The sequence below is a fragment of the Sinocyclocheilus rhinocerous genome, unplaced genomic scaffold (genome assembly GCF_001515625.1).
Source record: "Sinocyclocheilus rhinocerous isolate Xijiao unplaced genomic scaffold, SAMN03320098_v1.1 scaffold304, whole genome shotgun sequence".
Lineage (NCBI taxonomy): Eukaryota > Metazoa > Chordata > Actinopteri > Cypriniformes > Cyprinidae > Sinocyclocheilus > Sinocyclocheilus rhinocerous.
In genome coordinates, this window is record NW_015659941.1 from 36,053 (window position 1) to 49,195 (window position 13,143).

A 13,143-nucleotide genomic window follows, 5' to 3' on the forward strand; every position below is an offset into this window, starting at 1 on the left:
TTTAATTAACTAAAAAATGATAAAAAAAATAATATGATAAATACATAAATAAATATAAATAATATATATAAATGAATATATACTATTTATTTATTACTTGTTATTTTTTGATGAATCATGCACAACAAGACCAGAAACTGGTCAAATAAACCATTTTGATTTCATGTTGACTAAGAAAAAAAGAAATGACAAACAACTTACTGCAAGTAAGAGCGATTGTGCAACCACATGGCCACGAACATCACTATCATCAACAGACAGAAACTGAAAACAACTCCAAGAACGATGTACGCGGAGTCGGGACGACGGGGAATCGGAGTCGAGGATGGAGACTCGGGCGATTCTGAAAGCAAAACACACACGCAATAATAAACAACTGCATTAACAAATAGGCTGGCATATGTACTTTTAACTAAGGTCAGCATAATACTAAACCTCTAAAATGTATTGGCCAATGTATTATTATCCTCTATGTTGCATACTCCTGTTGAATCTCACTAATGGCTTTTTATCCAAAAGCTCAGTTCAGCAGCTTGAGGTTTTCATCTGTTAACTCATGTGTCCTTTGTTTATGACCCTCTTTTGGTCCAAAATAATGATATCACACAAGAGTGATTTAACTTCAGCTGTTTAACTGCATAAGCGTTTGGTTGTTTCCCAAACAAAAATCCCTCCTGACTGTTGCAAGACTATTTGTATTTAATTGACTGCATATTTAAAGAGGCTTTTAAACGTTATAATCAACTGGAAACGTTTCTTAGGGGAATCTATGCACGTATGCACTGCAATTCATTTGCAAATCAAGACGAGTTCAGCAGGATGCTTTCCTGAGTAAAGCAGTAATTCAGGTTTCCTGCAGTGCTTTTGAGTATCAAAAATATATTTCATTAAAACTGATTCCAGGAACTGCATTAGTGCCATGGGCTAGACTGTTAAGATGGTAATTGCAGGAAAGCTGTTATTTTTTTTGTCTAGACTTGGTAAAAATATGAATGCATTTAAAGGACCTTCTTAAGTAATAATAAATAAATAAATAAAAATAACATAATAAATGGAATGAAAATAACATTTAAACAATTATATAAAATTATAATGAATATACATTATATAAAAATCCATAAATATAAATGATATAAAATATAAATAATATATTAAACAAACAAATAAATAAATCCACCTCACATATCAGTTACCTGGGACAATAGTCAAATTAATAAAAAAAAAAAAAGATACAAAATTACATAAAAAAACAAAACAAATTTAATTAAAATAAAATTATAATACTATACAATTATTATATAAACTAATATACAATAATATCAATGATATAAAATATATAAATATAAATTACATAAAATATGAATTAAATAATAACAAACCAAAAAATAAATCCACAGTGGATTCATTCACCATCAGTTACCTGGGACAATAGTCAATTATACAGAAAATGATTAAGAAATTATTAAAAAATATGAAATAAAATATAAAACAAACAATCCAATTAAAAATAAATATTCAAAAAATAAAAATTAAATAGAAAGATTAAATATTTTTATTTATTGTATGTATTTCTTGATCATTTTCTGTAACTGATGTCCACTGTGGATTTATTCGTTCGTTCGTTCGTTCGTTCGTTCGTTCGTTCGTTCAGTTTCACTGCATTGCAATATTTTGTTACATCATTCTAATACTTAAGGGTTTCTTGCATCTACTCACCAGCATCTAGTACAAAGAGACTGTTGCTAGATATTTTGGTCCCACAGCCGCTCTGAGTGCAGGCCACCACCTCCACACTGTATGTGGTGTTGAACACCTGCAGCGTCACCGTGGCCTCTGTGGTGATGCTGTGAATCTAAAACACACATTTCCACACAGACTTTACAATATTTTTTATCATTGTATGGTCAAAAGTCTAGCACAGACTGGCGTGAATCTCCATGCTGGTTCAAGCTGGCTTATACTACTATATTTCTAATATTATTAGAAAATACGGGATTAGTTTCCACTGTTATGCCGATGATACTCAACTATATATCTCAACAAGACCAGATGAAACTTCTAAATTATCGTACAAATAAACTTGACTTGACTTGACTTGACTTATACTAGTTTGGTATTCAGACTGAAGCAACTAAATTTACTTTATATTTTTGATTCACAATTTATATTTTTTGAAAAATCATGCTGAAATGTGAGCATCAGATATGGTCATCGGGCTTTTGAGGAACGTTTATTTGTTCATCTCTCAATCATCATTGCATTATATGTTTTGATCATAAAACTGAGCATTTGAATATATTCTTACTAAGATATTATTGGGAGATATAGATTGACAACTGGTATTTATATGCATTTTATGTAAGTATCTGCTATACTGTTATAAAGATCTCATCGATTTACATTACAAGCTATCAGAATCTGCACCAAACTGCATACTCATTTTGGGCCTCTGAATAAAATTGATGTGCTTTTTCCTTCTCAAGCTCCATATTCTCACTATATCATATTATATGAGCCATAAAAGCTTGATGCACCAAATATGAACTTTTGTTTCATTTCTGCTATATTTTGTCTAAAGGTTAACCATTTTATTTCAAAAAATGAGATTTTTCTGAATATTATTTCATGTCAGGCTTTACAGGGTTAAACTAGTTACATAGCATCATGAGTTAAACATCACAGCAGCATTTTCAAATGCTAAAGGCCACTCAAATATAGTATCAAGTCATTCTTCCTCTTTCAATTCAAGATTTTACAAGATTACACTCCAAAAATAAGTCGTATTAAGGAAATACAGTTTAGTATTACAGGTAAGAAACCCTTTTGTGTGAAATCACACCAAAAACAGTGTAAAAACAAAACTTAAAGGCTGGATGAAAAAAGAGAAGCTGTTTTTGGTGAGCCATGTGCTTGCAGGATGCAGGAAGTTTAACGCATGCACACACACACACACACACACACACACACAAAGAGATGCATGTGACACATCCATGCTGCTGGTTGCGTAAAGCTGCCACTGTCACTCCTGTTCCCAAAATCTCTCAGACATGCTGACACTTACACGAGTCAGTGAGTCTTCAACATGCTGTCAGTCGCTTTTACATCCACAAATGAAAAACTGCATCTGCACTTCTCCAAAAACAAGAAGCGAGTTGTTCTAGGGGCCCTGAGAAGTCCACACGGTGTGGTTTAGGGGTATTTAGGGTGCGTGCGACTGCATGTAAATGTCTGCTATGCCTCTGCTCAGAGATTTACACTGCAATTAAATTTGTTTTTCTAGTCAATCCTTCCTTAAATCATAAACCTGAATGTCCTCCAGGTGTCTCGGGATGAATTTTTTAAAGATTACCTTAATTTATGCACATTACTGTTGGCCATGCATGAGAAGCAACACAATAGATTAAGGTTAAATAGATGCTAAAAAAGAAAAACAAACCAAAAAGAAAAACTAATCCTGACCCAGCCACTGCGATAAGCCACTTCTGGTCGTCTAGCTCACATAATGGCTTCCTGTTTTTTACAGGTCCTTAAGTTTTTCAATCCTTGCCCTCCATTTATTGAAGGAACCCCGGATTACTGTGAGAAAAGCAAACTCAGCAGTTATATTTAAAACCAGCCTAAAACAACATGCTTTTCAAACTCGCCAAGAAATTGATTGACTAAAACACACTCATTTAGTGAAAATAAACCTGATCACTTCCTGCAGTGCATTACTGTCTCAATCATCTGCAGTGGATCTGCAGTGCACTTAATGAAAATATATTTATTTGGACTTCTTCAATGGTTTAGGGCCTAAACCAAAATACATTCTCAGCTACCTTTAATGTAAATGTACCCTTAATACAATGACTTAGTTATTTAAATCAGCATAACTGAACAATTCCAGGAACTGGATTAGAATTGCCACGTGCAAAACAAAACAAAACAAAACAAAAACAAAAAACAAAAAACAAAACAAAAAATTATTTTTATTTTGGGGTGAAAAATTACCTTGTACCAGAGTTATCATTATTATTATTGTTAAATAAAAAAGCTATTAAAAATATTTTGTTAATTAAAATGAAGGTGCAAAGAATATAATATAATTCTTAGACGAAAAACTAAACCAAAACAATTAAACTAAACAAACAAAATTAAACTAAACAACTTTGTTATTTAATTCAGCATAACTGAACTATTCCAGGAAGTGGATTAGAACTGCCATGTGCAAAACAAAATAAAGCAAAAAAAAATAAAAAATAAAATATCAAACAAAACAAAACAAATCAAAATAAAAAATTTACATTTATTTTTATTTTGGGGTGAAAAATGACCCTGCACCAGTGTTATTATTATTGTTAACTAAAAATAGCTAAAAACATTTTTGTTAATTAAAATAAAGGTAAAATAAAGAATAATATAATTATTAAATAATTACTAAACAAACAAAATTAAACTAAACAAAAATTTGAAATGTTCCTTGGCCACTAACTGAAACAAGTTTCATTGAAGCACTAAAATTGCTATCTGGAAACAAATAAAACTAACACTATAACTGAAATAAAAAAAAAAGAACCTAAAAAGTAATATTTAAAAAAAGAAAGAAAGAAAATTGACAAAAGCACCAAAAAAAATAAAAAAAATAAAATAAAAGCTAATTCAAAATATTAACAAAACTATAATAGTATAAAAAATAATACTAAAATAACATGCTCTTGAAAAGTTTTATGAGATTAAAACTAGCCGACTTTTATGTGTATATTCTTGTAAGTTTCTGTGATAAAATGTTTGCCAAAAACCCAAACATAAATGTAGGTCAAAATCATTCACTATTCCATGAGCAGATGTTACTTGACGAACTAATTGGTGATTTTGTTGAGGGAAAGCAACAGGTGTCGTTCTGAGAGCAGCTGTGAGTGTGAATGCATGACACTCATTTCCAGTTACTGTTGTATTCACAGTGTGAGATCACACCGGTCAGTCACGGCAGATTGTTAATCGCAGACATTGATGCGTCGTCATGAATCCCAGGTCATTCAGTGGTGACATTCAGTCATGACAGATGGACAATAACAAATAACTTCTCCACACACTGCCGGTTTCCTGCTACCAGGACAGAAACAGGAAGTACACATTGTCTAAAATGCCATGCTTTAACAAAACCACTCCCATATGATCCCATAGTCACTGGCCACACAGGGCATTGAGAGGTGGCTAGAAGCACATGTTCTGTGTAATAAACAGAGCAGTGCAGCTTTTTTCAACATGTTGTTACACACCTGACCTTGAAAACTTTCTATTCTAGTTGCCCAAACAACCCAATCTGGGCTAAATATATATATAGTCATTATTTTTCGAATTGCACTTGTGGTGCAGAAATGACATACTTCTCCTTTACACAAATAGTTCACCTTAAAATGAGCATTTGCTGAAAACATACATCACTCTCAGGCCATCCAAGATGTAAATGAGTTTGTTTCTTCATCAGATTTGGAGAAATGTAGCATTCCATCATTTGCACTCTGCAGTGAATGGGTGCCGTCAGAATGAGAGTCCAAACAGCTGATAAAAACATCACAGTAATCCACACCACTCCAGACCATCAATTAATGTACTCTATGGTGAAGCTAAAATCTGCATGTTTGTAAGAAACACATCCACCATTTAGACATTTTAACTTCAAACCGTCACTTCTAGGTAAAATACGAGTCCATAATCCATTATAACACTTCCTCCAGTGAAAAAAGTCGATCTCCTGTTATCGTCTTGCATCAAAATCTACGCACATATTTGGTTAGAACCACTTTGGACTGTTTCCGCTAGTAATTGTTGCTTGATTTGTGTATATTTCTCTCCTGATTCAGATGAGGCCACTTTTTCACTGGATAAAGCAATATTATGGAAAGAGAACTCATTTTAGCCGGAAGCAACGGTTTAATGATAATGATGGATTTGTTTATAACAAACAAGCAGCTTTTTGCTTCACAAGACATTAACTGATGGATTGGAGTGGTGTGGATTACGTGTGGATTATTGTGATGTTTTTATCAGCTGTTTGGACTCTCATTCTGACGGCACCCATTCACTGCAGAGCATCCATTGGTGAGCAAGTGATGGAATGCTACATTTCTCCAAATCTGATGAAGAAACAAACTCATCTACATCTTAGATGGCATAAAGGGGTGAGTACATTTTAAGCAAATTTTCATTTTTGGGTAAATTATTGCTTTAACAAACACTGCAAACCGATCTGCAAAGATAAAAGCATAATATCATAATGAAGACATTTGCTTCAGGGGCTTTCATTAATACAGCTGAACTCAAGCAGGCTGGCATGCCCGAGGAAACTGTAAAAATGAATGATCTCAGACTGTCGCTTTCATCTTAGAAACAAGAACAGCTGTTTTATTGTAAATTCTCTAGCTAATTTCCTCACAGCTGGTGAAAGTGACTTGTTGTGATCTCAGATCCAATGAAGAACCATGTCTGTTGAGCAATACTGAGCGAAACAGTGCTCTGAGCGACCTGGGAGACGTTGATGAACTATGCAATAAAAATAAATGGTTACATGCAGTATATCTAGATACTATAAAGTCTGTTTAGGGGGTTTTGCTCTTATTTTGAGAGCCACAAGACTCTTAAATTATTTTCCATCAGACAGAACAGATGTAAGGATGTTTACTAAAGTTGCAACCAGTGTAATTTTAGTTTCACTGATATTATAGTTTTAGTTAATATTTGGAATTAATTTTATTTGTATATTTTCTGTTTTCATTTTAATTTTAGTTCAAATTTAAGTTATTTTGTTGATTTTTCTATACATTTTTTTTTATTTAAGTTTTAGTTTTTAGGTTTAGCTTACTTAGTTTTATGGACAAAGAAGCAGTGACCAGTTACAGAATCTGAAATATACTCTCTTTTCCTTTTATATTGTCCTTAAATTCATGTTGATATCACATAGATTCTTTTAAAGTATCTTCAAATATTTAACAAATTTAGTGACATTTCTTGTAAACGCTACATACAAGCTGTGACAACACTGAGATTCTAAGGATTTTCAGCTGATTTCTAAATAAAAACAGACATAGTGCAAAGAGTGAAAGAGATGATTTTGTTTCTCAGTGATTGATGTTTAGTAAAGTCAATTTTGTTAGTACACAAAACCAATTACTAACCTTATTTGTACGTGTTCCGTGTTTAATAGTGACATCATATCCTTGCAAGATTCCATTCAACTTATCAGGGGGTGGAGCTTCCCATCGGATCATCAACATGGAATTGTTCACGTGAACAGTCAAGTTTTGGGGAGCTTCTGATGGAACTGTAAAATTTGGAACAAATTTGGAATTAATTACATCCATGGCCGTAACCAGGGTTTGAAAATGGGTGAGGTCTGGGGTGGGGTTAAGAACTGTGCTATAATAACCCCTACAAATACAACTCATTATATACACTAAACACTTTCAAAGAGACAGACATGTAGATGTTTGTGAAAGATGTTTTTGTCTATTTTTGTCTATTATATCATATTTATTGCATCAAAATTTGTTAATACTATGGGGTGGATAATTTTATCAGTTGTTTATTATTCATGCAACTATACTGTTATAGTTTTCATTAATAACCACTGCTATATAGATGATAACTTTGTCTAGTGCTCTTATGAATGTTTTAGCATGATTGTGAAAATTTAACTACTATACTGAATGAAACAGCATAGACTTCTTTATATTTTATTTAATTCTGTAACTTACTTGTTCTAGATCTGTGTACTAGTGTAAAATGCTACTGTTTTTGATAGCATTGATAATGTTTCTGACAGATTAATATGATGTTTTTTGCGTTTGCCTTACCATATGTGGTAACCTTAAGGCGATAGTGTTTCCAGATATTGTTATGAAAACAAAAACCAAAACCGAAAAATAAATAAAAAATAAATCGAAATTAGTTTAAATCTTTTGTTAATAAGATAAGATAAAGACATTGCTAACCCTAAACTGCGAATTCCCTCTTTATTATCTTTGTAAAGTGTTAAATTAAGTAGAAAAGACAAGTCCAAAGATGCTTATAATAGTTGTATCTGCACTGTAAAAAAAATTCCATAAAATTTATGGTAAAAAAAAATGGCAGCTGTGGTTGCCGGAATTTTAGCGTACAAAATACGGTAGCAACATTTTAGGTTTTACGGTTTTAACTTAAATAATGCAATAAACATTCATTTAACAACATTAGGTGTAACACATAACCCTAATATACAAAACTGATAAGAAAAAACTATGAAGAAAGTTATTTCAACAACAAAAAAAAAGCATCAAATTTGAAATGTAACGCAGGGAATTCTGGGAATGTCAATTTACGGTTATTCACTGTAAATTATACAGTCTTTTTCACTTCCAAAAACGGTTCCATTTTTTACAGTGTGGCAACACGCAAATTACTCGCAACTCTCTCGAGCCTCGTTCACTCTGCAAGCATCTCGCAGCAATCATTTTCATACCACGGACACTAAACATTATCGCAAACTGTTTAACTGAATTATACATGCAGACACTCATATGAGGAGTTCTGAACAGCAAATTATTCATTCAGAGAACAAATTTCATTTTTGAACAAATTTACCGAGGTCCGGACCTCATAGCTGGCTACAGCCATGATTACATGATTTCATTCCAGATAAATCATCTCTTCAGCAGCATGCAAAATATGGACCAAAGAACTACTAAAAAGAATAGAACATGAAGAAAAGAATAGAATAGAATATGAAGGCATGAAAGGACCTTCATAAAATAAAATAATAAAATAATAATATAATAAGAAATAATGGTTCCTAGGCAAAAATCCCAAAGAAAAAGCCATTACGAGAAATATAATTTTTTATAAATTTTTTGTTGATTTAATTAAAAAGATGAAATAAAGTATAAATAGTAGATGAAACACTTAAACTAAATGACAATTAGAAGTGTTTCCTTGGCAACTAACTGAAATAATTTTAAGATGAAACACTAAAATGGTAACAAACTAGAAACAAACAAACAAACAAAAAATATATAAAATAATAAATAAATAAAATAATAAGTAAAGAATAATAACTAAATTAAACCTATGTTGGTAATGTTTTTTAAGTAGTAACTCAATTTCAGATTGTATTAAATTATAAGTATGGTATGACATAAACCATAATGCTTATCGGTGACTGAAAACAGTTCTTTTAGGAATACAGAGGAAATCCTTCACGGACACACCCCATAGGAAAAGCATTTCTAACAACCAGGTCGCTCCCATTCCCATTTGGCATTCGAAAATCTCTTGGATGTGAAAGACATAATTACAGACCACAGTAATTGTCTTCTAGTTTCTATTATTAGCAAAATGGTACTTCTCATATCAACTCTTATGCACTCAACTGCATCTTCCATTTCAAGTTTGTAGAGTTAACATAAGCGATTTTTAACAGCTCTTTACTTTTTTTAACATTGATAAACAGAAATGTTTCCTGTTTCCAAATCAGAACATTAGAATGACCACGGAAGATAATGTGACACTGCTGAAAATTCACCTTTCCATCACAGGAATAAATTACATTTCACAATATATTACAATAACAAACAGTTATCTGAAACTGGAATAATATTTCACAATATTACTGATTTTACTGCATTTTTTATCAAATAAATGCAGCCTTGGTGAGCATAAAAAATGCATTTCCAAAATATTTCGACCTTTTGAATGGTAGTTTTATTTACAAAAATGCAGGAAGTTGCTCCAGGAATGTGAACGACTCACCGCCCTCTGTGGTGTTGCTCTGGACCCAGGCGCTGGGTGGTGACGGGCCGATCTCATTGGTGCAGGACACGCTCATGTTGTACCAGGTCATGGCCTTGAGGTTGCTGATCTCATACTGGAATGGAGGCACGTGTGTGGGGTGTGCGGCAGTGGGGCTTCCTGGCTCCAAAAGCTCTCGCACCTGGAACAGATGAAGGATAACCATTTATTATTTGTTACAGAAATGACAGTCATCATTCAATCAAAGATTTTAGCAGTGTTTCTTCTAGTTTGGAAAGTGTGCTGTTACATTACCATGTGGCGGACGTTAAAATGGGTGTAAAATCTTATATTGAGGGAGAAACCTGAGTCATAACCATTTCTTTAAAGGTGAAAATTTTAGTTTAAAACTTGCTTGGAGCACCAAACAACAAAATCCTGATGCATTATGTTCCTGAGGGGCTTCATCACAATGCAGTGGCCTTGTACAAGTAATGTTCATTCTTTAGTCCTTCTTACCGTGATGTAGCATGTGCTGAGAGGAGAGAAGCCGTCGTGTCCCGGCGTCCAGCTTATGAGGAGTTTGTTGGCCTCACGTTTTACTACTGTGACCTTTGACACTTTGTCAGGAAGCTCTGAAAAAAATAAATAAAAATCAAGGATTTGAATTGAATTCCATGAGGCTTGAGAAAAAGATTCTCGAACAGTGCTCTTATTGTTAACTAAAACTATTTTTTTTTTAATTGAAATGAAACCGAAATAAAATATAAATATGAAGAACGTAGACGTAAAAATCTTAAATGAAAATTAGAAAAGTTTAAGAACTAAAAATACTACAACTAAAATGAAAATAAAAATAAATTAAATTACATTTACAAATCTAAAATTAAACATATCCTGGTGGGTTGTAAGACCAGCCTGACACAGGGAAGGTACACATGGCGCAGTGGTGTAGTCTGGTTTATTGTAGTGAGTATACTGTGATTTTTCCCTCCAAGCCTCATACTCACCCATCCCAGGGCAACACCCCATAAGCACCACCACACTCACTAAACAGGGCTCTGCGCTTACTTTTATTTCTAGGAGCACTTGTGCTGCTAATTAAAAAAATAATAATAATAATTAGGAGTACAGTCAAAAAATTCAGGAGCACCTTCTGATCAATAACAAAAATAAGCCTTTCCATTACGAAGTAACATTGGACTCCTTAAAGTGATTTACAGGGGCATTTTTTCAACTTTGTAATGGCATTTTTTCTAACTTTATTGAAAGTATGTTATCTTTTATGTCAAATTCAGAAGTGTATTTTTATACGTTTTTTTTTTCACAATTTCTAATTAAAACAATGGAATAAGAAGAATAAGTTACCGATCAAATAAAATCAGTATTAAAGGGGTCATCGGATGCCCATTTGATATAAGTTGATATGATTCTTTAGGGTCTTAATGAAAAGTCTATAACATACTTTGGTTAAAATTTCTCAATGGTAGTGTAAAAAACACCCTTTTTACCTTGTCAAAATGAGCTCTGTTTTCAGCATGTCGTTCTAGTCCATGTTGCTTTAAATGCTAATGAGCTCTGCTCACCCCACCCCTCTCTTCTGTGGGGTGACAAGCCGTTCTCATGACGCTGTTTACTTTAGCCGCGAAACTTGCTAACTAGCACATATTAGGAAAGGCGATTTGCAAAGATTCATAAAAAAACGTATACTCACTTCTTGTGTAGATGAAGCTCGATCACGAATGATTCGCGCGAACATATTTAGGCAGATCGGGGATCGGCATATTCCCTTCAAAACGAAAGTAACGTTAATCCTCTGCGTCTTCAGCGGCTCAGATGTCGGGAGTAAATGACGACTGCTATGTTCATTATTACATCAAACAACAAAACACCTCAATCGCTTTAATCAGAGACATTCTTGTCTTCCCCTGCACCGGAGTCGACACAATGGCGGACTGATGACAGCTCACTCAGGGCGGGTCTAAGGTAAGACGGCCTTGTCAATCAACTATCATGGGAGGGGCCTGTGCAGAACTATGTCGTTCTGACAGGAATCTCAGAACAGCCAGATCTGAGAAAGGGGATTTTAAAACAGGGATTTTAAAAAAACCACTGGGTGGATTTTTATCATTATAGGACGGATGTTTACACTCACTTCCAGCACACATTTATGTTCAAACAACAACAAAAGTGAATTTTGCATCCGATGACCCCTTTAACAAAATGTATTTGTACTACAGAGGTGGCACAGAAGAACACAGCATGTAGGTATATTTAATGAGGCTCAGAGATGGCATGAGTGCAATTAAATTAATAAATTCATGTTGAGATAAATTTTTTTAATATAAGATTTTGAATATAGAAATATTCAATGATTTAAATAACTGAAATGATACTTTAAGAATGAAACTAAAACTGCCGTTAGGTGGCGGCAAGTCACTGATTTTATCACTGAATAATTAATTCAATTGATTCGTTCAAACAGCTGATTAATTCAGGAACAAAGCAAGTGACCGTCTTTATGAATGGGTAATTGAATCATTGACTCACTAGACGTTTAAAAACGCAGATTCATTCATAAATGAAACACCGCTGTGTTTGAATGGAGATGTGCAGCGGCTCAGCTGTGACTTTGTTTGAAACTATTTTTGTTGACGAAATAGAGCAAAATCAGGCAATACTGTTATAGACAGACAATGTAAGTCACTTAATATTAACTTTTTGTTTATTGAAATCACTTGTTGTTGCCAACAATCCCCTGCTGTTAGTTACGTTAATGATAACGTATGTGCTACTGTGACACAGCAGGTAACGCTACGATAGCATCGGCCTCGTTTTCTGTACCGCGTAGGATAGTATCAGCCTTATCTGACTCATTTTCTGTAGTTTATAACGTTAACGCTGGTGTCATCTGCTTGCAGTGTCACCTGATGCAGCAGCAGCTTCAGGGGCAGGCTTACGAAACACTGCTGATCTCCTTTAGTGATTCACATTAGTTAATTTCAAGCTTGCGCACACACAATGCTGCGCAAAAGTTACACAATAGCAATAGTCGTCAGCAGAAATATGGCGTGATTTTCAAAAAGTCAGTGCTTCGTAATACAGACAATGAATTTATGAATGAACATGTGAAAGGTCTTTTACAAAACGATGTTGTTACGTATCCTCGCGCTTTTTTAAGTGGGTATACGGAAATCCTTGAACTTTCCTAGTGGGTATATGCAGGGCCGCATTAAGACCTCATTCACACAAAAAAAATACTAGCTCAAGTAAAACCAAGCTTACTGAACAAGTAAACAGTCACAAATTATAATAGCATAAAGAAAAAAATTAATAAGAAATATTATATTGTATAAAGTAAATGTACAAATAGACTGAATAGTCTTCACTGTATAAATTCAA

General features: G+C 33.6%; 1 protein-coding gene across 1 annotated transcript in view; it reads right to left on the bottom strand.

Annotated features, from left to right (window-relative positions):
- Window positions 1–13,143, bottom strand: part of LOC107724611 (tyrosine-protein kinase Mer-like) — a 41,926-nt gene that overhangs the window by 8,830 nt on the left and 19,953 nt on the right. Inside the window, exons 7-11 of the mRNA XM_016533602.1 lie at window positions 10,261–10,376; window positions 9,763–9,943; window positions 7,155–7,300; window positions 1,717–1,852; window positions 202–343 (exon numbers count right to left, since the gene is read on the bottom strand). Of these exons, the coding sequence (XP_016389088.1) occupies window positions 202–343; window positions 1,717–1,852; window positions 7,155–7,300; window positions 9,763–9,943; window positions 10,261–10,376 (721 nt within the window). The remainder of the gene's footprint in view (window positions 1–201; window positions 344–1,716; window positions 1,853–7,154; window positions 7,301–9,762; window positions 9,944–10,260; window positions 10,377–13,143) is intronic.